At 42.1% G+C, this 24713-nt stretch overlaps 1 protein-coding gene across 2 annotated transcripts; it reads left to right on the plus strand.

Moving 5' to 3' along the window:
• The first annotated feature begins 1760 nt into the window (after positions 1-1760).
• scn4ab (sodium channel, voltage-gated, type IV, alpha, b) lies at positions 1761-23819 on the plus strand. Of its 2 annotated transcripts, XM_085157008.1 has the most exons (30): positions 1761-1926; positions 2010-2147; positions 4144-4262; positions 4355-4444; positions 5519-5647; positions 5994-6085; positions 6242-6514; positions 6588-6651; positions 6739-6880; positions 8622-8822; positions 8891-8999; positions 9785-10023; positions 10153-10224; positions 10304-10405; positions 10525-10881; positions 12712-12913; positions 13011-13249; positions 13441-13540; positions 13690-13844; positions 15555-15728; positions 16975-17097; positions 17185-17469; positions 17644-17697; positions 19204-19341; positions 19422-19526; positions 19619-19889; positions 20020-20641; positions 20741-20885; positions 20964-21041; positions 22132-23818. In XM_085157008.1, the coding sequence occupies exons 1-30, from the start codon at positions 1795-1797 to the stop codon at positions 22480-22482; spliced, it is 5301 nt and encodes a 1766-aa protein (XP_085013134.1). In that variant the 5' UTR covers positions 1761-1794; the 3' UTR covers positions 22483-23818. The 2 variants fall into 2 exon arrangements, with proteins under 2 accessions (XP_085013134.1, XP_085013133.1); XM_085157007.1 differs by lacking the exons at positions 1761-1926; positions 2010-2147; positions 4144-4262 and having other exon boundaries at positions 22132-23819.
• Positions 23820-24713: the final 894 nt, after the last annotated feature.

Below are 24713 nucleotides of genomic sequence, written 5' to 3' on the forward strand. Positions count from 1 at the left end.
AACCAACATGCCAAAAAAACAGACACACTGACAGCTAGGAAACTGACTTGAACTCTGGAAAATTACAAAACAGGAGGTACGATAAGCAGGAAACAAGATGATGTGACAATGGACTAAGGCAAACTGTATAAATACTGTATAAATACTGAATACTGAATAAATACAAGAGCTGATGAGGGCCAAGGAGAGACACCTGGGAATACACACAGCTAAATCTAATAACGGGACAGGAGCTAAAGAATAACAAAGTCTGGACAGACGTCAGATCTATCATGAATGATGTTTATTACTATTAGTGATAATGGGTTATTTGGGAGGAACTTAAAATGGTCACTGTGAATGTAAAGTGATGTAAAGTGGTCTCTGATGCCATCTTGTGGTGAATCAAAACATTACTGTCTGTCAGTCTGTGTGTGGCGCCGGCTATCACCAGAACAAGAGGCTGAATGACATGTCACTGATGGACACACAAACATTCACACAAACACACAAACACATGCACACATTGACAAACAAAGACATATAAATGCACACACACACTTTCAGGTTAAATCAGAGGACGCAGCTACAGCAGCTCTCACTGTAAGCCTGGTTTTGTGCCATCATCAGATTTTCTGTGGTTACATTTTACCTATTGTGCTTTCATGTGTTTGTATGTTGATGAATGTGCGTGTGTGTTTTGTGTTTCCACAGCAGTGGCACTTTTAATGAGAGTTAATGTTTTGAGCTGAATGTTAACGAAGCGTTAAATGTGTTTGTTCTGATGATGCTAGTGAAAGTTATTACATTTATTTTAAATCTGTTATTTTTACATGCGATGAAACAACATTTTAACACAGGTGTTACTTAGTGTTTGAGGTAATAATGAATTCTTTGGACTGATTCAAAGTGTGTGTGAGCGTCTCTATTAAGCTTCCTGTAGCCTAATATTTGTGGGAACCAGCAGAGTCACTGAGCTGACAGACGAGCTGGGAGACATGCAGTTTCTCTGCTGAGTCTACTGTAAAATGTAGTCAATCATCAGTGTGATCAATAGTGATGATTATATTCACTGAAAGAAGTTTTTATAACATGCTACATGTCGGAGTCACGGTGGATGAGTTTATATCCAGCTAACATACAAAATACAGTGTGTGTGTGTGTGTGTGTGTGTGTGTGTGTGTGTGTCTGTGTCCGTGTGTGTGTGTGTGTGTGTGTGTGTCTGTGTCCGTGTGTGCGTGTGTGTCTGTGTCCGTGTGTGTGTGTGTCTGTGTGTGTGTCCGTGTGTGTGTGTGTGTGTGTCTGTGTCCGTGTGTGTGTGTCTGTGTGTGTGTCCGTGTGTGTGTGTGCGTGTGTGTGTGTGTCCGTATGTGTGTGTGTGTCTGTGTGTGTGTCTGTGTGTGTGTGTGTGTGTGTGTGTATGTGTGTGTGTGTGTGTGTGTGTGTGTGTGTGTGTGTGTGTGTGTGTGTGCGCGTGTGTCTGTGTGTGTGTGTGTGTGTGTGTTGGAATGAGCCAGGTCATCGTACTCACTGTAATTTTACACCTAAGGGTTAAATTGATGACTCCCAACAGCTGCTGGTGCCATAGTAACGCAAGGGTGGGGTCAACACCAGCAACACTGAAAACATGAAAGCTCAAGTGAAGTATAGTGAGATACTGCATTCTGATCTTGTTTGACTTAGTTCACTTTTAGTTAGTTTCACTGTGACATCATAGTGCTCCTTTCTAATGAAGGGCTTAAATCCCCTGCATTTTCGTTCCCTACAGGTGACAGGTGAACTAGGGAAGTTCAGGAGATTCTGCATGATGCCAACATGGCACCTCTTTTGCCCCCTATTGGTTCAGAGATTTTTAGACGATTCACACCAGCATCACTGGAGGAAATCCAACGGCGCCATGAAGCTGAAGAAAAGGAATGTCAGATAAGAAAGGAGAACAACATTGAGGTATATAATATACTGACTGATCAGCTAAGGATAAGTAATCAGGACTCTGAAAACATATAATCCATACTCTGGCTGTGTCACAGATTGCAGAGGAAGATCTTCCTAAACCAGCCAGTGACCTGGAGGCCGGAAAACCTCTTCCCCTTATATATGGAGACCCACCTCCTGAGTTTCTCAACACCCCACTGGAGGAGTTGGATCCTTTCTACCAGTCAAAGAAGGTGTTTTTGTTTAAAGAAATATATGTTTGAACATAAGTATGTCCATAAATGTACAACACATTTCTGTAATTGTATTATCATATCTACGGCCATATGTTCTGAGCACTCAGGTGAAGAGAGGAGCTGAACTGCCAACTGATCACCAATTGGTGGTGAGTTGGATCAGGTAGCAGGGGCGGATGCCAGACACACCTGGCACACCCAAATATATCATGGGGGTGTGCTGGAAATGTTCTACACCTTCATTGATTAGGCTGCTGCAAGGAGATGCAGCTGCAAAGCGGTTGATACCTCTCGTGATCCCTACTCAACATTGTGGACACCAGAGGGGAATAGAGCCACTGGGCCACTGGGCTTGGTTAGCCTGTGGGACTCCACAGGCAGCTGACAGGTACCGACAGGCCAAGGGGAACTCAGGCTATAGCTGAAGCAAAATCTCACAGGGGGAAAGAGGTGCTCAAATTAAACTGTTTATAGCAGGGTGGGTTGTTGCTTACTTCAGCTGAGATGGTCATAGAAAGGAATACTTTGAAGGCATCCTGAATCCTATTGGCATAGCTTCTGTAGAGGTAGCAGAGTCTGAGAACAAGGGAAGGAATTGGGCTTAGTTAGCCAATAAATAGAGGTGAGTCACTGACACAGTTAAGCAGTTCCTTGGAGGCCTGGCTCCTAGGGTGGATTAGGTTCACCATGAGTTTCTAAAGGCCCTGGATGTTGTAGGGCAGTCACGCTAATGGTAAAAACACCGCCCTTTTCTGCGGTGCCGAGGTGCCACGTTCCCAGCCACCATCGATGAGTCGGAGGCCCCCGGGAGAATTGGTGGGGGCGCGGGAGATGTCGTCAATAAGTCGGGAACTATCGCCTGGATGCTGAAGCTCCTGGTAGCCAGGAGAATGCAATCTGCTTCTTCTGCAAGTGAGTGGTAAACCTTCACAGCCAGCAGTGCTCTCACTGTCAACATAAATGAAGACAGAAAACCAAACAGCAGTGACTGAAGTTGGAGGACGAACGCATTTTTTTTTCCACACAAAGAGGGTTCCCGATGGTTAGGAGCAAATGTAATCACATGGCAGGATGCTGTTAATGGACCAATTTTCAGTCAGAAGAAGAACTGCAATAGAAGGTTAGTTAGTTAACATACTGCTGCATGGGCTGGGCTGTAGTTTCATTGTAAGGTTTTAAAAACTGAGCTTAAAAAATGAATAGTAATGGTAAAATCCGAGAGAGGCCGACAGTGATCACTGACTATTTCAGATTAGATAAAACAAGATACAAAGAGAACACGCTAAAAACACAACGGCCTTAATAAATGCAGAGTAGTTTGGACCCAGAAGCAGGATTCATCAGGTCATCACTTAACGATCGGATATTACACCTGCTGTGAATGGTTTAATGCAGTACAGTTGTTATTATTATCACTCGTCACATCCTGTTTATGACAGTTAAAATAAATAACATTCATAAGAAAATTGTCTGTGTAAACTGTATGTGGTGTTTATTAGGCCAATACTACTGTACTTTAATGTCGTTGATAAGGATAGTACTCCAAGAGCCATATATTTTATGAGGTGGTACTCATTGTGAAAAGCTTGAGAACCACTGTAGTAGGGCATTTCTAGTTGACACACCTGCAACACAATGTGGAGCTCTGGGATGGTTCCTCTGGATTGGCAGACTGGGAAGGTGGTCCCCATCATTATGAAAGAGAACTGGAGGGTGGGTGCTCCACCTATACAGCATCTTGAGTTTTCCTGGAATTGTCTATGTCAGGGTACCAGAGACAAGAGTTCATTTGTTACTAGAACACTGGATTCAGGAGGAGCAGTTTTTGTCATGGTTGAAACAATGGACCAGTTCTTTATCCTCTCGAGGATATTTGAGGTTGTGTGGGACTTTACCCAACCAGTCTACATGTTATCATTTGATACTGATGGTGAGAAACACCATACCACCTGTCTGCCTGTCACCTGTGTCTCACCTGTCTGTCTCTCTGCAGACCTTCATTGTGCTCAGTAAAGGAAACGTGATCTACAGGTTTAATGCTGAGCCCGCCTGTTACCTGCTGAGTCCATTCAACCCACTCAGGATCTTTGCCATCAAGGTCCTCATTCATTCATATCCTTTACGATAGTTTACACCCTACCTGCATAATGTCACAGTATGCCTTTATGACAACAGGATGGCATTTTTTTTCTTACAAATAAAACTTTATTCAGTCTGTTCATTATGGTAACGATTCTGACCAACTGTGTGTTTATGACGATGAGTGACCCACCAGCATGGAGCAAGACAGTCGAGTGAGTCCATGCACACGCGCGCGCGCACACACACACACACACACACACACTCTCTCTCTCTCTCTCTCGCTCTCTCTCTCTAAAGTGACATCACGTTTCAGGTTATTGTGTGGGGTTTTTTCATGTTTTGTGGCTGTCTGAGATGACCCTGGAGTATAATCGTGAGTGGGTCTCTGCAGATGTCTCTATGACACCATGTGACATGTTTATCAGTGAGCACAGAGATTCTCAGAAAGCTGAGAGAAAGATCCTGCAACAGCTGGAAAAAGTGCTCTGAGGGAAATGTTTTGGAAAAAACCATTGGACTACCCACGTTTCCTCTTTTGACTTCTTGTATTCCAGCAGCGATTCTTAGTCTCAGCAGCTTTGGTCATTTGGTTGTTTAGTTCGCCTCAAGCACGTGGTTACAGTACCATGTTGAAGTCACATGACACATAAAAACAATACTCAAACATTAAGCTAACTGAATCAAAGTTTGTTTGATTTAAATCATAATTAAGTGTCACAGCTCTCCTTTACTTTCCTCGTTTCACTCTGCAACCTGATTTCTGCTGGAAGAATATATGTAAACTCTCATTTCCCTCCATGAAATGTGATAAGAAAAAAATCCTGATCATATTATAAAACTTCAGCAGAGGAAATCCTGTTTAATCGTGAAAGTAAGAGCACGCATATATGTGAAGGCAACTCTTAGTTTGCTACAAAGCACAAGGACTGGGTGCTGAGGGTCACTTGGTCTGATGAGTACAGGTTCACCTTGTTCCAGAGTGATGGAGACATGAGAGTAAGAAAACAAGTGGGTGACGTGATGCATCCATCATGTACACAATATCACTAGTACCTGCTATACAAGCCAACCTGATCAGCTGAGTGAGATGGTCAGGTGATGATCCTCACAAAACTGTCACTTTCTTTACAAACTCCACCATGACCTGGATGACTGATACCTACACAGACATATGTAAGGGTCAGAAATCCAGTGTTAAGTCCAGTTGGGGATTTTGCTTTGCTGCTATAATACCCTGCTGATGTGTGTTTTATGTTTTTTATTTTCTCTGTTTCCTTGTTGAACAGATATGTGTTCACAGGCATCTACACATTTGAAGCATCTATCAAAGTTTTGTCTCGAGGATTCTGCATCGGAGACTTCACCTTCCTCAGAGACCCGTGGAATTGGCTGGACTTCATGGTCATCAGCATGGCGTAATAATCAATCATACACTTGATGTATTAATCAGACAGCATACGGTTCATAAAATAACTGGCTTTGTAAACGGTGCTTTTTTATTAAGATGTAATTTTATTTCATTTTATTTGGCAAAATGAAAAAAAGAAGCCTCAGAAGCAGCTTTAACTGTAAAAGCAAAATATTTTATTTTAGATGGAAGTTATTTATATTCCATCTTCATAGTTAAATTTCAAACAACATTTAGTAATTAAAGGAAAATGATGCAAGTGACGATGATTAGAATGATTACAAAGGTGAAAAAAATTATGAAAATAGTGACAATGATCAGAGATGAAGGTGTTGATGATGTGTCTATTCCAGATATTTGACGGAATTTGTGGATTTGGGAAATGTGTCGGCATTGAGGACATTCCGAGTTCTTCGAGCTCTTAAAACGATTACCGTCATCCCTGGTCAGTGTGTGTGTGTATGACTGGATTTTGGATGTTAAGTGCACCTAAAAAACAAAAAACGTGTTTAACCACCAAACAAACTTCAGCGATTTTAGTCTCCCTGTAGTGATGACTTTGTTGTTTGTGATTAGACTTTAACACCCATCCAATCCGCAGGTCTGAAAACAATTGTTGGAGCTCTCATCCAATCAGTGAAGAAGCTTGCTGATGTCATGATTCTGACAGTTTTCTGCCTCAGTGTCTTCGCTCTGATTGGTCTTCAGCTTTTCATGGGAAACCTGAGGCAAAAATGTGTCCTGATGCCACCACCATTTCTTAGCAACCACACGTCAGACAGTAATCTTAACACCAGTTTCTATGGCAATGACACTTACAGCAACAACACGGGAACCAGTAACTTTGACTTCTACGAGTACATCAACAACCCAGGTAGGAATACTTTAAGGGTTAGGATTAAGGTTCTCTGAAGAACATAGCTGTAACCCCAGTCTGTCTGTCACAGAGAACCATTACTACTATCCTGGTCATGCTGATGCTCTGCTGTGTGGAAACAGCTCTGATGCTGGGTATGTCAACATAATGATACAAATAATAGTAAATGGCAATAATAGTAATGTTAACATGAGCACAGATGATGACAAAAATGTGTCCAGGGTCTGTCCGGATGGTTACGTCTGTATGAAGGCAGGGAGAAACCCAAACTACGGCTACACCAGCTACGACACTTTCGGTTGGGCGTTCCTGGCTCTTTTCAGACTCATGACTCAGGACTTCTGGGAAAATCTGTTCCAGCTGGTCAGTAACTCGCTGGTCCACTATAGGCTGTTTCCACAAACTGTAAAAATGGACACATCCTCCATGTAGAAAAAGCTGCATACTTTCCAATCAATCAGGAGCCATTTGGTCTCTGCGAGAAAGTAAACCAACTACTTAACTGGCTTTTGAGTTCACTAAACTCTTTCCTAATGAAAACTGATGTTTGGATAGAAGCAGTTCACGCCAATTATCTCAAGTTGCTTGAAAATCTACACCCTACAATATTAGAGAGCACTCTAACAGCAAAATGCTCTATTAGGATGGTGTTATGGCATTTAAGATAAGATGGGACCTGATTGTTTAAGACCTTGTATGTGAGGAGCAGGATTTTAAATTCATAATAAATTTAACAGTCTCAGGTTCAAATTAAACTTTTTGTCGCTAATGCACAACCAAGTCCTGCAGTGGTACTGCTGAGTAAAAAAAACTCATAAAATATGTATGTGGGGTAATCAGGTTGTTAGTTTTTAACTGTTGCAAATCGGCAACGCCTGCCTTGAGAGGGTTAACAGGGAGCCAATGAAGAGAAGCCAGTATGGGGGAAATCGGCTCTCTTTATCAATATAATGTGTCTGTCTGTGTGTGTGTGTGTGTGTGTTTATTGTTGGTTTATTCATTTGTAAGGAACCCCGTTAGCCTCCACAACAGTGGTTTGATGTCTTGTTTCATGTCATGGCCCAAACCATCAAATACAATCAAATTTAAATGTCTCTGTGTGTGTGTGTGTGTGTGTCTGTGTGTGTGTGTGTGTGTGTGTGTGTGTGTGTGTGTGTGTGTGTGTGTAAGCCTGTATGTACACAAACCTCTGCATCCAATTCTTGTTTTTTTAAAGTGATTCATGATGTGTGACATACAATCCCTCACTGCAGTTCACCGATACCATCAAAAGCCCTAAAATACTACGAGATTCATGCTCATGATGAGTGGATGGAAACTTCTGACCGATGACTACCCTACTGATGATGATTTAAAATATTACGTAGCTCAGACCTGTCGTGACTGATTTTCACTTCAGTTCTTGTGTAATTTGGCATACTTCAGGCTTTTCATTCTGTTTCCCACAACATTGGTTTGTCCCTTGAGTAAAGAGCTTTTTATGCTTTAATGATTTATAGGTCAGAGTTCAGAGGCTCAATACACACAAGAAAAAAATTTCATTTGAAAATGGTCAAGGACAAGGACTGGATTGAAAATGGATGAAAAAAACATCCAATGTAAAAAGAAGAACTTTGAAAAAGCTTGAAAAAATGTGAAAAATTATTGGTCAAGAACATTTTTTTAAATTACAAGACAATCTGGCTCCTTGGAAGAAACATATGGAGAACTGAGGGGTGGCATTTGGACATTACGTCCATTTTTGAGATACAGTCTGTTTCCTGACTTCCCATGATGCATTGCCATGTTACGTTTCATTCGATTTCTAACTTTCTCAGAATTTAGGATGAAAAATATTTGTGTGACGTTTGAAATATTTGACAGCTTGAAACAGCATAACTGCAGATATAAACATCATAAAGAGAACAAATACACCTGTGTGACGTCATCACAAAGAAGGGCCATTTACCATTTTACCAAATAAACACAAAATAAATGAGTGCAGAATTAAATGAGAACATAAACAGGGCAACAGTGTCATACATCTTATATATTATGAGACAAACCAAGAGCCAAAGCACATACAGCAGTTCCGCCCACCTGTCCTTCTTTTGTTTCTATGCAGACGTTGCGAGCCGCCGGTAAAACCTACATGATCTTCTTTGTGGTCGTCATCTTTCTCGGGTCATTTTACCTCATTAACCTCATCCTGGCTGTGGTCGCCATGGCGTACGCCGAGCAGAATCAAGCTACCATCGCTGAAGCCAAACAGAAGGAGGAGGAGTACGCTCAGATGCTGGAGGCACTGAAGAGGAGAGAAGAGGAGGTCTGATCAGAGGCATGAAAACTTGCACAGGATCATTTAAACACAGCTGAATCTTTGTTTTATTGCAGCAGGCAACCAGGACGGCAGAGCTGTTAGAGGATGCAGACCCAACACTGCAGAAGAAAAATTCATCTACAGATTTAAACAGCCACAAGCTAGAGCACAATGCAATGGAAGGTACATACACCTGTGTCATGTTACCTCTAACACAGAGCCTGTGGGATGTACTGTCATTATGACCAACCAGGTCAAACTGTTCAGAGGTAGACGTCGAGCACCTTGCGGGAAAAATGCAGCTGGTCGTGTTCATTTGAATGGTCCCTATGTAAAGTCTCTTTAAAAGCATTTTGAAGTCTCTGGTAAAATCTGCTGCAGCTGAAAATACCAACCTACAGTGTCCAAATAGCATCATCTCCAATGTTCATAAATGTCTATAGTCATTGTTCAGCTGCTTTCGAATACATTTGGTCTAAAATGTTTACAGGCACATTAATGAGCTTAAATCACTTGCAGCTTTCATGTATTTCCCACAAACAGCAGAAACATGTTAAACCAAAGGTTGAATTTAACTTTGAGCTACTGCTATGCAGCAGAAGGTGAAATGAACAAAGACTCCAGAGGAGAGATTTAAACCACAGTGGTAATGAGTAATAGCTACAGCAAGAACAAGGGAGATGAAAATTAACCTTCTTTACCTGGAGATAGAAATTCAGTCTAAAATTTTAAACAATCTCGCTTGACTTCTGATCTCTGGCTTGTGACAGTATGCAGAGCAAAAGCATAACACAAACAGAAAGCCTTCACTGTACTTATAACCTCTGTGAAGCTCTTTGTCTTAAAATGAACACTGCATAAATCCCATTTAATTGGTCTGTGACATTTGTATGTGATATGTGCACATCAGGACCTTTAGAGAAAATCTCAATAAAGCTCATGCTTCACCAATCAGTTGTGACTTTCAGAATTTGAGGATGACCAGAGGCCGTGTCCTCCATGTTGGTATGTGTTCGCTGACATTTTCCTGAAGTGGAACTGTTGTGGCTGTTGGCGATGGCTCAAGCAGTGGCTCTTAATCATTGTTATGGATCCGTTTGTGGACCTCACCATCACCATCTGCATCGTCCTCAACACTGTCTTCATGGCTATGGAGCATTATCCAATGACAGAGGAGTTTGAGGAGCTGCTGAGTGTTGGGAATCTGGTCAGTGATAGAGTCATACAATGTGATCCTGATTAGATGCATTCAGCTCACATGAATGTTACACTCTGTTAAACACAGTAAAGATCTTAACATATTTGGATGTCTGACCCCTCACCTCTAAACCCCCAGGTCTTCACAGGTATCTTTACAGCTGAAATGGTCCTTAAGCTTCTGGCCATGGACCCGTATTACTACTTCCAGGTCAGACTTTGCGTTTGTTTACTGATGATTCACAGCTGTTCCTATAGTAACATTTTTGTACTTTTTGTCATGGCTGTAGGTGGGCTGGAACATCTTTGACAGCATCATTGTCACCATGAGTCTGGTTGAACTGGGATTAGCTAACGTTCAGGGCCTATCAGTGTTACGCTCATTCCGACTGGTCAGTGCATCATCATCATTGTCATTACCATCATCACTTACTCAGAAAGTGAATGAAAAATTATATTAGTGCTAGTCTGTCTTCTCACCCTTATCTCACATGCTTCTTCACCTTTACAGATGCGAGTATTTAAGCTGGCCAAGTCCTGGCCAACCCTGAACATGCTGATAAAGATCATCGGGAACTCGGTGGGGGCTCTTGGGAACCTGACTCTGGTTCTTGCCATCATTGTCTTCATCTTTGCTGTCGTCGGCATGCAGCTGTTTGGGAAGAACTATAAAGACTGCGTCTGTCGCATTGCAGAGGACTGTGAGCTTCCTCGCTGGCATATGTATGACTTCTTCCACTCCTTCCTCATCATCTTCAGGGTGCTGTGCGGTGAGTGGATAGAGACCATGTGGGACTGTATGGAGGTGTCGGATCAGACCATGTGTCTGACTGTCTTCATGATGGTCCTGGTTATTGGAAACCTGGTGGTGAGTATCTGACTAGAAAGTACTTTTTCCTAAATCTGTTTCTTATTGTTTCAAGTTTTGAAAGTCAAAGGTATATGGTGACATTTACAGAAAGGCAAGCAAAGACGATAAACCCAGCGTTTTTGTTTTAACACAAGCCTCATCAACCATTCACAGCAGATTTTTTTTCCATGCTCTTTCTATCTAACATTCACATGCATTGATGCATCAGAGATTAACCTGAGGTTAGTATCTTGCCCAAGGATATTTGGCATGCAGATTGGTGGACATTGGTGCACTGGTGGTGAGATGCTAAACAAACCTGATGTACCCAAACATTAGGGTGCACTAGGAACGTCTGACAGAGGCCCAAATCCAAAAGCTCTTCAACTCCCACCTGTGGTGGAGTTTTTAAGGCATTCTAATGGAGGTTGGTGACATTGAGTTCCATTAGATCATGTTCCACACCTCCACACCATTTTTTTTTCGCCATGAGGCTGCACTTTTTGACAGCCTCATGGCGACTCTGATAAACCGTCTGATGACTCACACAAATGGTCCGTGGCTATGCCCCTGGGGTGGACAAGATTTGCCCTAAGTTCCTTAAGGCTCTGGATGTTGTGAGGCTCTCTTGGTTGACATGTCTTTGCAATGTTGAGACAGTGCCTCTGATTTCCATTTGTGAAAAGGGGGAAAAGAGGGTGTGCTCCAACTACAGGGGGCTCATGTCTTTGAAGGTTCTCAGTCATCCAGGTCATCGTAGTCAAAGGAGCTTGCAAAGAAAAGCGTCTGGACTTCTTTAAGTTGCTTGAAGACGTTTCACTTCTCATCCGAGAAGCTTCTTCAGTTCTAAGGTCAAATGGTGGGGAGTCCCAGATTTAAACCTAGTGGGAGTATCCCCCCGCAGAGGGACAAAAGGACCCCCTGATGATCCTCTAATCGCCTGAGCCAAGGCGTGAAACTGGGTGTGGCTTCTTCGAAAGAAGCCATCTATGTCCACTGTGAGCGACCATCTTTGAACAGAGGCGGTGGTTTACGACACCAACTGTCTGCCATCTATAATCCAGTTTTGAGTTCCCTCCCCAGACGCCTTAACGCCCACTCACATCCTGGGCCATCTGACCTCAGGAATTTGCATGATAAGGTGGGGCCAGGTTTCACAATGAGCTCACCCGAAACCCTGGCTGATTGGGACCCACACCCAGTTTCACACCTTGGCTCAGGCGATTAGAGGATCATCAGGGGGTCCTTTTGTCCCTCTGTGGGGGGAAACTCCCACTAGGTTTAAATCTGGGACTCCCCACCATTTGACCTTAGAACTGAAGAAGCTTCTCGGATGAGAGGTGAAACGTCTTCAACTTAAAGAAGTCCAGACGCTTTTCTTTGCAAGCTCCTTTGACTACAGGGGGATCACACTCCTCAACCCCCCTGGGACTCGTGCTGTTCCATGTTCTCACCACACTCAAGTTTTTTGCATCAGACACTGCCAGAGTCCAACTTCATTTGAGCTGCCTTTGGAGCTCCACAGGCTTGCCAAGCCCACGCCAAGTAGATTTAAATCTGCTTCCAGAGATGATAGCTAAATGCACCCACAAGATGCCAGTAAATCAAAGGATGACGTAAACAGGCAATGAGAGAAGCTCTGTGACAGAACACTGAGATGTGAGGCGAGAGATTGCTTTCATGTTTTGGTTTAATTGATATTGATTTATAGGTTTTACTGAGCAAGCAGTGCCTGTCTTGCATTCACTGATAAAACTGTTATTTTTTCATTCTGAATGTGTTCCTAAATTAGTTTCTTCTTATTTTAGGCCATGAATCTGTTTCTAAAGCTTTTCCCTTTTGTTGCAGGTCCTGAATCTTTTCCTGGCCTTGTTGCTGAGTTCTTTCAGTGGTGATAATCTAGCAGCTACAGAAGATGAAGGAGAAAACAATTTACAAATCGCCATAAACCGGATTAACCAGGCTGTGGCCTGGACCAAGTTCTGGATCCTGGAACACATCTGGGCTTTAGTGAGAAATAAGAAACAAGTCAACCAAGACCAGTCCAGTGGTACAAGCCATGTTTCAGATGTTTATTGTTTATTAGTATTATGTGTAAAGAAAAAAAGCTTTAATTTATTGGGTTTAATGTCCATTTACTTTGGCAGTCAGTTGTGAGGAAGATGACACAATGATGAAGGAGGTATTACCTTTGACCTTTGTGACCTCAGATGAACCAGAGCCCCACGACAAAGCCTCTAGCTTTAACCATGGCATCCTGACCAGTAACTACCATAACATTGCATTCCTGCGGGTCCCAATAGCCGAGGCCGAGTCCTACTTTGACATACGTGAAAATGAAGAGGAAGAGGAAGATGACCTGGATGAAGAAGAGAAGTATTCACAAGTAATCCCTGTTGTTGTTCCTTTCTATTCTATGGACCTTTTTTCACAGCAGCATGACGCAGTAGCTAGTATAGGTAAACACAGGTAATTTAGGCTCTGCTCCTGTATTAATGTCATTAGTGTTGGATTAGTTTTAGTAATTATGTATTAGTGTTGTCTTTATCAAAGTTTAACTGCTCTCTTTTTGTTCAGGGTGACATGTCATCAGTCTGCAGTACTGCAGATTTTCGTCCTGAAGTCCCAAAGGAGGAAGATGAAGAAACAAACACGCCTGTGGACTGCTGCAGCGACAGTAGGCACATGCATGCATTCATAGACAAACATTAGCGATTGTGATTATAAGGTGAAGCGTTCCTTGTGGACCGACTGCAAAGTTAAATGTGTGCTGTGGTTTCATTGGCCAATTCAAACACTGCATTTGTTTGTTAATTGATATTTCAGAGTTTTACAGTGGCTGTCCACTCCTGGACATAGAAACTTCCCAGGGCCGTGGGAAAGTCTGGTTTAATTTCAGGAGAACTTGTTTCACTATTGTAGAGAACAACTACTTTGAGACATTCATCATATTCATGATCCTGCTGAGCAGCGGTGCTCTGGTAAAACCTTCATTTCTTCTTCTGAGTTTTTTATGTTTTGTTCTGCTTGTAATATTTTTGTTTTATTAATCCTCATAATTCTGATTGCTGCTCAGTTTTCTCAGTGCTGATTGGTTTGTTTTGATCATGTGACTGAGCAGGTCAGAAATGACTGGTTCGTATTTGTGCAGTGATTACTAACCTGTGGAGACAGTGTGGGCAAGCACATGTCGGCTACTAATATGTCTGCTTCAGGTTTTACAGGTGAGATATAACAAATACCCCTACATGAACACACGACAACTCAAAGAAACACCTTTTAATCAGCATTCAGCATCAAGTCAATTAAACTTTTATGAAGCTCAGTTTCAAGCTGCTTTCGTGTTATTGAAATTACTGTTCCTGGAACACTAGAGGATCAACAATTGACTGGCCCACGCGCTTGCCTAACCCAAATGTGATAGAACACAACCGGGAGGTTATGTTTTAATCCATCCAACACCGCCAGGTGGCACCTCAGACTGTCCAGGAGCATCATCTTATCAGAAAGAGGCTCTGACACTGTCACCCATGCATACAACACAAACTACAGAGTGCCGTTTGTTGGTTGCTGCAATGAAATTTCAACAAAATAGACCAGCCTGCTGCATCCTTTTTTCAGTTAGATTTTCAGGATGTTGTCTGTAGGTAGGTCTGGGATGGGCAACTCCAGGGTTAGGGAGCAGGTTGCGTCCTTGATCGAACACTGCTGATTTAAATGGCTAAATGACCTCCTCAGCATGTCGTGAAGTTCTCCAGAGGCCTGGTAATGAACTAATCGTGTGATTCAGGTGTGTTGACCCAAGGTGAGATCTAAAACCTGCAGGACACCGACCCTTGAGGCCTGGAGTTCGACACGCTTGATTTAGGTTGATAATTTTAATTTCTATCAAACATTGTGGCATCCTTTCACTCCTAACACATTACCCAGCTCTTATCGGTACAGATATCCAGTGTGGGTTTTTTCCAACTGAGGACTAATGTGTTTTCACAGTGGTCCTCTAACTTTTATGAGCAGTGTACAAAAATGGGTAAGGTTCAAACTTTATTTTTTCACTATGTAAAATGTGCAACTGGAACTTCTTGTTCAGAAACGGATTATTCTGCACTTCCGTTCTCCTTTTCATTTGAGATGATTAGGCTTTAAATAAACTCAGAATTTAAGTGACAGGTTAACCGAGAGGTCAGGTTTGAATGCCTAAGTGAGTGACATGATAAACTCTTAGTGTTTGAAACAAGTGTTCTGATGGTGCCATCGCCATCAGTTTGCTGATGTCTGAAACTGAAGAGAAATACCACCTTAATCTTGAAAATACCTTTGCCTGGAATACCTGGAACTACCTGAAAATACCTGCAAGATACAATCCAAAGTGACCTGTGAGCTCTTTGGTGTGATCAGAATGGAGGCCTTTTAAAAAAAATAACTCGGCGTTTAAGACAAAAAGAACCAAGTCCTTTACTGTTAGGGTTAGGGTTTGAGCCACTTTTTTGTATTTTAGCAAATGAGTTTGGTAAAATTATCAGAGGAATAAACTAAAGCAGTATAAAACTGTTTGTGTCTATCAAGTGCAGAAAGCAGTTTAATCTTGTTGAAAATGTCTGTGTTGGTTTATTTTAATAAATATCACTCTACAAGCGGATGCACTTCACAGTGAACTTTCCATGTGGTGACTAAAGCTGATTTGAAAACAGGCTTTTGAAGATGTCTACATGGAGCAGCGTCGGGTCATAAAGACGATCCTGGAGTATGCGGATCAGGTGTTCACCTACGTGTTCGTGGTGGAGATGGTTCTCAAGTGGGTCGCCTATGGATTCAAGACCTACTTCACCAACGCCTGGTGCTGGCTTGACTTCCTCATTGTAGATGTAAGAACAGAATGGATGATTACCAAAGATGCTGTTGATCTTTTGTTTTTCTATGATACAACTGACAGACATTATGAAACATCCCAGATAGAAATTAAGATTGTTTTTGTTTGCTTATTTTAAATTATTACATACTTTGCATCTCATTAAATGTGCACTAATTTCTATAAACAGGAATGTGAACACGGGAGGTTAAAAATTCTACTTCAATTTCACTGAATCAACAACAGTCTGCCTGTTTGACCCACACAGCGTTCAGTCACTGTTCCTAGTGTTTTTGCAGGTTATGTTAAACACACAATGCTTCATGTACTTCACACTCGCCTGCCAGTCCCCGATGTCACTAAAAACAGGAAAAGAGTTCATCAGGCTAATTTCCGCCACCTGGAACTTAGCTTTCCTGGCACTGCCCCTTGAGCCCGCGGCACCACCCCTCCACTGGAGTGGAGCTAAAGACCTCTGCCTTACCTCCACATATTTTAAACACAACGAGGGTTTCTACAGACACAAACATGGATGTCCATGGGCTCCCCGGTGTCTCCCCAGACACTTGCATATAGTTTAATAAGGAGAGATCATTAGAAGGATTTGAACATAATTTATTGATGTTCAGAATTCAGTTTGAGGTATTTGGTGGTTCGACTACAATGGCCCATCACAGCGGAACGGAATCCCACTGGTGATAGGGATTAGGGCTGGACCCCTAGGAATCTTGATGCTGGTGGTGGAAATGAAGATGGAGACTTGAACGGAGGCTGAGTCATGAGAGGTGGTGATGGGGAGGAGGAGGGTTGTACCAAGGGGTCTGCAATGGAGTGGGTACACAGTGAGATTTACCCACAGCAAAGGCTGATTGGCCTGAAGAAGGTTGGAAAAAAGATGACTGGACTAGAGCAGTGATGTCAAAATCAGCTGCACAGTGTGGGAGAGTTAATGAAAGCCTAGATTAGCCGCAATACCGGGAAAACAGACAGATATGTGACTACAGATATTCCTTATTGAACTTGTGCATAAGCTTCATTAGGGAGACTCCACCACAGTAATAAGGACAGGTTTCCATTCCTCCAGGTTCATGTCTAAACTGCTAATAAATCTGAATATTTCATACAGACTTCTGTTCATGCACAGCTTGTTTTAAATCAGAACAAAGTGTTTATTCTGGGGTCCTCACACCCTGTGGCGTAACAGTCTACTTTAGGAGGACATTAGTACTCTGACTTCACCACCAGTGTCATTTGTCTTTTAGGTGTCTCTGGTGTCGCTAACAGCAAATATCATGGGATACTCTGAGCTGGGAGCCATCAAGTCCTTGCGGACCCTAAGAGCGCTGAGGCCCCTGAGAGCCCTCTCCCGCTTTGAGGGGATGAAGGTGGGGCTAGCACATGTCTACAACCCTGTCAAGAGGGTCTCAGGGTGCTAGTAAATTTGTGTTTGACTGGTTGCTTTCTCACTGCAGGTGGTGGTTAATGCTCTGGTTGGAGCAGTCCCATCAATCTTCAACGTCCTCCTTGTGTGTCTGATCTTCTGGCTGATTTTCGGCATCATGGGCGTGAACCTGTTTGCAGGAAAGTTTTATTACTGCTTCAATGAGACATCGGAGGAGTTGTTTCTCCCTGAGAGGGTTGACAACAAGACCCAGTGTTTGGCTCTGATTCAGGAAAACTTCACTGAGGTCCGCTGGAAGAACCTGAAGATCAACTACGACAATGTTGGAATGGGCTACCTGTCTCTGCTGCAAGTGGTTAGTCTAAACACCTGTGACTTCACAGAGAAATAACCCAATAGATCAATACAGAATAATTCTACTGACCTCACTGATTAGATATTGCTGTCATGATGTTTTGTGGGTCTTTACCTGCTGATTCTTGCAGTAGATGAACAGCTGAAACTGATGTTCAGGACTTTTGTCTTTCAGGCCACATTTAAAGGCTGGATGGATATCATGTATGCAGCAGTAGACTCAAGAGAGGTCAGTTGTACTGAAACGGTTACTGAGACTGTGCTGATACCGATGCACAGATCTCCTACTTGTGAGCAGATTTGTGTATTTAACAATGAAGTCTGACGGAAAGGGACAAGAATTTTTCATGTCAGAACGTTTCCGTGCTTCTGAGTTATTGTGGTTAGTCGGGTAAACCTAAGAAAAACATTTAAGCCATCACAACAATTTAGCTTATTTCATTTTGTTGGATTCCTAAACAATGCCCATTAGACGGGAAAGGAAATCAGATATCTAATGGCAACCAGTGTTGGGGAGTAATGGAATACATGTACTGGTGTTACGTATTTAAAATACAAAATATGAGTAACTGTATTCTGTTACAGTTACCATTTAAAATATGATATTCAGAATACAGTTACTTTGTTGAAATAAATGGATTACATGGCAGTCTTTTCCTGTTTCATATGTTTGGCTATGCTCTCTCTATTTTTGGTAATTCCACGCCGGTGGAAACCCAAACAAAACACGCATTATGAGGCTCAAATGTCTGTGTCTCTATCTTGCGGCTCATGTCACCTCTACTTGTGGTCCACATAATAACGTGAAGAAATATTATTTTAAAATGTATTATTCAAAAAATGATTTAATATGAATGCAATAGGCAGAGTGTTACAGTCATAGCCCTAAAGCATGTAACCTGATGGGCAGTGTAGTCCGTGCTGCAGGGAGAATGGACTGTCATACCCGTTATGTGTCTGTGAGCGAGGGAGGGAGAAAAAGGATAAGTAGGAGCTGTCATGGAGCAGAAACGGGAGCTGGAAGCATGTAAATATAATAATAACCACTGCAGCCAAGAAGAGAGCCTGACGAGCCCAGTTGTAAGTAAGCTATTAAGACTCGACTGTACACCGTGTTCTGTTTTCCTCTGAAACAATAAGCTCCGTTGGAGCAGCCTTTCAACGCCTCTCTCTGTCTCTCACTAGCAAAGTTGACCCAGACAACAAAGTAAAGCTAGTTTTCAGCTGCGAACCCGACACAAACCCAACGTATTAGCCAGAGGTCCCTTTACTACGGTTCGGAGCCGCGGACCTGTTTTATATACATGTGGAATAGTTTTCTATACGAGATCACTGCAAAAAGTGCAGCCTTACCTAATGTCCAACTACTGTTACTCATTTATATTAAGATTTAAACATCTAGTTGGTGTTGGTATGGAGAGTAACCTTCAGTAATAGTAATAAATCACACAGCAATAGTTCATTCATGTAGCTGTAAAAAGCATGATAATATATTAAGTAATCCAAAGTAACAGAATACGTTACTCTCATTGAGTAAAGTAACAGAATACGTTACAAAATACATTTTGGGGCATGTAATCTGTAGTGGAATACATTTAAAAAGTAACCTTCCCAACACTGATGGCAACACCCTAACCCCTGAAATAGTGTCCCCAGAGAATGACATCAGTCAACAGTTTTCATTCTCATCCTAACCTTTATCTTGGTTATCATGGTTACATTTTTGGGAGTGTAGGTGGAGTCCCAGCCAATGTATGAGGACAACCTGTACATGTACCTGTACTTCGTCTGCTTTATCATCTTTGGCTCATTCTTCACCCTCAACCTTTTCATCGGAGTCATTATAGATAACTTCAACCAGCAGAAAGCTAAGATAGGTTTTTACTCACTGACATCAATCATTTATTACTGGATTTCTATTTGCCAGCTGACTGTGTGTTGTTTTTTCTTTACATGGGGGGAGGTGATATTTTCATGACAGAGGAGCAGAAGAAGTATTACAACGCCATGAAGAAACTGGGCTCTAAGACACCTCAGAAACCTATCCCACGGCCTGAGGTCAGTTCGATTACTTCCTGTGAGCAGAAAACAGGATTAAAACATTTGGGATGGAGCAAGATTTAAATTGTTCCTTTATTTTTTGTGTCCAGAATAAGTTTCAGGGTCTGGTCTTTGACTTGGTGACCCAACGTTTTTTTGACGTTCTCATCATGGTGTTGATCTGTCTCAACATGGTGACTATGATGGTGGAAACAGATGAGCAGAGCAAGGACAAAGAAATCATCCTTTACTGGGTCAACCTTGTTTTCATCATCATCTTCTCCACAGAGTGCAGTCTAAAGATCATCGCTCTGCGGCAGCACTACTTTGCCGTCGGCTGGAATATCTTTGATTTTGTGGTGGTTATACTTTCCATTGCAGGTAAATCCATGTTTGAGGAAACTGACAATATTTAATATTTTTGTTTTTTAATTCACACGTTAATAGAAGAATCTCATACTTTCTTTTCCCTTTCCACCTTCTTTCTTTTTTCCTTCCTTCCTTCCTTTAGGCCTTCTCCTTGCTGACATCATAGAAAAGTACTTTGTATCACCTACGCTCTTTCGTGTGATCCGATTGGCTCGTATTGGCCGAATCCTTCGTCTTATTCGTGGAGCCAAAGGGATCCGGACGCTGCTCTTTGCCTTGATGATGTCCCTTCCTGCTCTCTTCAACATTGGTCTCCTTCTCTTCCTCATCATGTTTATTTTCTCCATCTTTGGTATGTCTAACTTTGCCTACGTGAAGAAGGAAGCGATGATTGACGACATATTTAACTTTGAGAACTTTGGAAACAGTATGATCTGCCTCTTCATGATCACCACATCAGCAGGATGGGATGGTCTGCTAAATCCCATCATGAACACGCCCCCAGACTGCGACCCTGACTTTGAAAACCCAGGAACGACTGTCAGAGGGAACTGCGGCAGCCCAGCATTAGGCATCGTTTTCTTCACCACGTACATCATCATGTCCTTTTTGGTGGTGGTTAACATGTACATTGCCATCATCCTGGAGAACTTCAATGTAGCTACAGAGGAGAGCAGCGACCCACTGTGTGAAGATGACTTTGAGATGTTTTATGAAACCTGGGAAAAGTTTGATCCCGATGCCTCACAGTTCATACATTACAGGTGAGTCCACCTGTGTTTTAGTCTGGCTCTAATCTGAGATGTGGTGTTCTCTAAAGACCTGTAAGAATTAAGTTCTGTGGCTTCTAATGTGTTCCTCAGTGAGCTGTCAGACTTCTGCGATGCTCTGCAGGATCCTCTGAGGATTCCCAAACCCAACGCTGCCACCCTGATCCAAATGGACCTGCCTTTGGTACCCGGAGAAAAGCTGCACTGTCTGGACATACTGCTTGCTCTCACTGCACAGGTAACCTCACCTGCTCATTTTTATAGCTTATTCTATTGGATCTTTATTATATTATACTATATTATATTACATTTATAGGTTTTAGGTGATTCCGGGGCCATGGACGCTCTAAAAGGCAACATGGAAGACAAGTTCACAGCCAACAACCCATCCAAGGTTCTGTTCGATTCTATCATAAAGTCTTTACCAGTGTCATGTACAGTTCTTGGGAGAGTTTGCACATGGGCATATTTAAGTACCAGTAATTGCTTTCCTTTCAGTACTGCTTTGAATTTGTGTAGAAGCTGTTATTACATCTGAGACCTGTTTATAGCTTAGCTTCATGCTTAGCTTGTCTAAATTTTTATTTCATGTTGAGATGTCTAACAGTCACACAAAGCTCTCATATATACGTAAATGACAAGTGACAAACGAATCTGTGGAGAAATCTTTGGAGAAAAGAAAAAAAATGCAAAAAACGTGAGTATGTTTGATGTGTCAGTCAGAATGAGTATGTTCTTTGGCCAGACCAAAGACCCAGAGAAACAATCTCATAAAATCAAAACTTACATATTCTGGCAACCAGAGTTAGAGTTAGGATTGGTGTCTAATGAGGTTAAGATGGTTAACCTCTGTGTCACGGCCTTTTAAGCTTCAAAACAGAATAATCCAGGCCTGAGGTGGCAGCAGGTGGTTTGTTTCAGAACGCACTTCCAACATGACTCTTTGAAAAATATATGCTGTTTATTTCTTGCAAAATTATGTACCAAATCATTTCTTACAACTTATAAACAAAAGTTAATCTAATTCCACAAGTTCACAGAGTGGTCAAAAAATCATTTTAAAAACGCTCCCGTCTTACCAGCTGACAACAAGGAAAACATTTCCACCAAGCATGCTCTGAGTTAATGCGAGGGTCCAAACAACTTTTCCAAAATTAAACTTTTAATTACACACTTTAATAGCGAAATAGCTTAAGTATGTTATAATGGATAAAAATTATGATTCACAAGAATTCAACAAAAATGGCCACAACACATTTCTGTCCTGACGGGAAATGAAGAGACATATTTAGAAGGCGATTTGTGGGCTCTTTATGTGTCGGTGAACATGCAGCAGATCAAGCTCAGTGTTTTTGTAATAGAGCAGCATTTTTATCTGTTCGTATTCAGTTAATGAAGAAAAAGAGTCAATTGGTCAAAAACATTTTTGACAGCTTGTCAGAAATATTATTTGTCTCTGATGCTGTGATCATTATGACATACAGGAGTCATATGAACCAATCAGCAGTACCCTGCGGAGGAAACAGGAAGAGGTAGCAGCGACAGTGATCCAGAGAGCGTACAGGAAGCACCTCCTTCAGCGGGGCAAGGTCAAACGGGCATCCTACAAATATGGAGAGAAGCTGGACAGACGACAGGACAAGCCACCAGAGACAGAAGCAACTCTTTCTAAAGGACTGAGTCAGCCGTACAGCGGCAGCCACGAGCAGACAGCTTCAGGTCAGGTGCATCCCACCCAGGTAGAGCTTCAGAGCGAGTTTGTTCTCCACGCCGCCCCGCCGTGCAGCACTCATGAGTTTGTTCAAGATGAGAACCTGAGGGAATCTGTCGTGTGACAGCACACCTGTTCCTCCAGTTTCTCCTCTCACCTGTGGAAGCTGCAGCTGGCGTTCTTTCTACAAACTCAGCAGAGACTCTGTTTTTCCGGTGTGTTTGGAGGTTAACACCATGGTTAATGCAGGTGACCCTGATTATTGATTGTTTCTGAGTCACCTCAATCGACTCAAATGTTATGACGGATGTGTTTGAGATTGTATCTGAAACTGCCCGAGACAGTACTCATTAATTCATAACAGGCATGTGCTACTAACCTGAACCTAAGAGCTGACAGCCAATGAGAGTACAGCATGTTAGCAGGTGAAGAAGTTCTGGTTAAAGTAGTTCAAATATAACCACATGTTTACCTATTTAATTAACATTTCATCAACAAAAGACTACAAGTTGTTTGTATTCCCAGTTTTTAATACTTCCAGTTTGTTGAATGCAGCTGCAGGTGCTTTCTTTATGCAAAATAAAAGCTTCTGCAGAGTTGATAAAACGGGAAGTGTTGTTTTACTGGCTGAGGCGGCTTGTTTGCTGTATGCTGACACTGTTCCTGATTGGTGACACACTAATGACATAAAAGCAAACACCCCTCAAAGACTGCTGCACACCTTTTTAATAAAACATGTCCATGTACCTGGAAATGAAAAGAAATAAAACTGTTACACTGAAAATGGACAGCCAATAGGAACAGGCTGTTTTTGTGATGTAAACAGTGTTTATTCACTGAAGAAGAAGAGAAGTAATTTCTTATTTCTCTTTTTATGGACTCTGCTGAGTTTCAGTGATCCTAAAACCTTTGTCTCTTCTCAAAATACATTTATGTTGTTTTTTACAGACTTGCAGGTGAACTTTGTCAAACTGTCTTCTTGTTGTTAAGAAGCTTTTGCTTCATGTGGTGGATGAGTCTCAGCCATCTGAGTGGTCAGTTGGATGGAGGATAGTTGTGACCTGCAGTAAAACAAAGCTTCTGTAAGTGTTGTCATGACGTTTATGTCTGTTCATGTCAATAAAGTTTTCCGATTTGCAACTGCGCTTCCACCTGGACGCTAAGTATTCACACCTTCAGACTTCTCTTCCTGTCTGGCTCAGAGGCGACAGCTGCTGTTGAGTCTAAATGGCCAAAGTTCAAAGAGAAAGACAAGAAGAGCAACAGCTGACCAAGGATCACACACACACACACACACACACACACACACACGTGTGCTGGTGTTTGTGAGGACTTCCCAGAACCTTGACCCTGAACTTGAACCCAGTCTGAACTTTTAAAGCATTGCCCGGGGGCGGGGTCTTCAACTTACTGTTAATTAAACTAATTTAAGGTTAGTCTGTTTGTACTTACCGATAATGACTTCAAATCTATTTTAATCATGTGAGCAGTAAACTGTTGACAGAATAAGTTTCTACTCTGTCGCCCCCTGCTGGACTTACTCTGCTACAGCCCCTTCTAAATAAAAGCACGAGGCACGAGCAACCACTTCAGTGGTTAATAAAATGCATCGGGTGACATTATAATCTTCTGACTGATTACAGAATGAATCCAGTGCACACCTGGTCTCTGCTCAAGGCCACTCACATATTCACTGTCTCTATCACCATGGAGACAAGATGCTAATTAAGATGAATGAGTTTATTTCCTGACAGTTTAAATATTGAAGCTGCAGGAAGGTCACACAGTGACAGCTTTATAACACACACACAGATTGTTAATAATCATGAACAGCTTTCTGTCCCAGCCCGATAAACCAACACCGTTCCACTTGGGTCGTGTTAATGTTCATTAATAAACTACTGACTGAAATCTGAAGACGGGCCTGTAAATGAAATAAAAATGAAGACTTTTAATAAAGTGTTGCTCTCAGCTCGGTTTGCAGGAGCTTTGTCAGGTGTGTTTCAGCCTTTAGGACGATCATGGATGAATCTGATGGCAGTCACAGAAATCCCAAATGAATGAGGAGTTACTCTGGATCACCTCTGCAACAGGGGAGAATCTCATTTGAAAAGGACTTCCTTTACAAGCTGTTTTCTCCCGTTTATTTGCAGTTATTATCTAATGAACTGACAGGTTTTATTTATCTAGCAGACAACAGATTGGGTAAAGTATGTAAGATAATCTGTTTGTAGTCCATCTTTCAGACATTTGGCAGCTATGTCAACATCACAGTAAGAAGCAGCTAGATTGGGATCACCAAACTTCTCTTTCCTTCATCACATTTGACAAGCGGGAAAGGCAATCGAAGACAGA

This window comes from Neolamprologus multifasciatus, chromosome 4 (genome assembly GCF_963576455.1).
Source record: "Neolamprologus multifasciatus chromosome 4, fNeoMul1.2, whole genome shotgun sequence".
Taxonomy (NCBI): Eukaryota; Metazoa; Chordata; class Actinopteri; order Cichliformes; family Cichlidae; genus Neolamprologus; species Neolamprologus multifasciatus.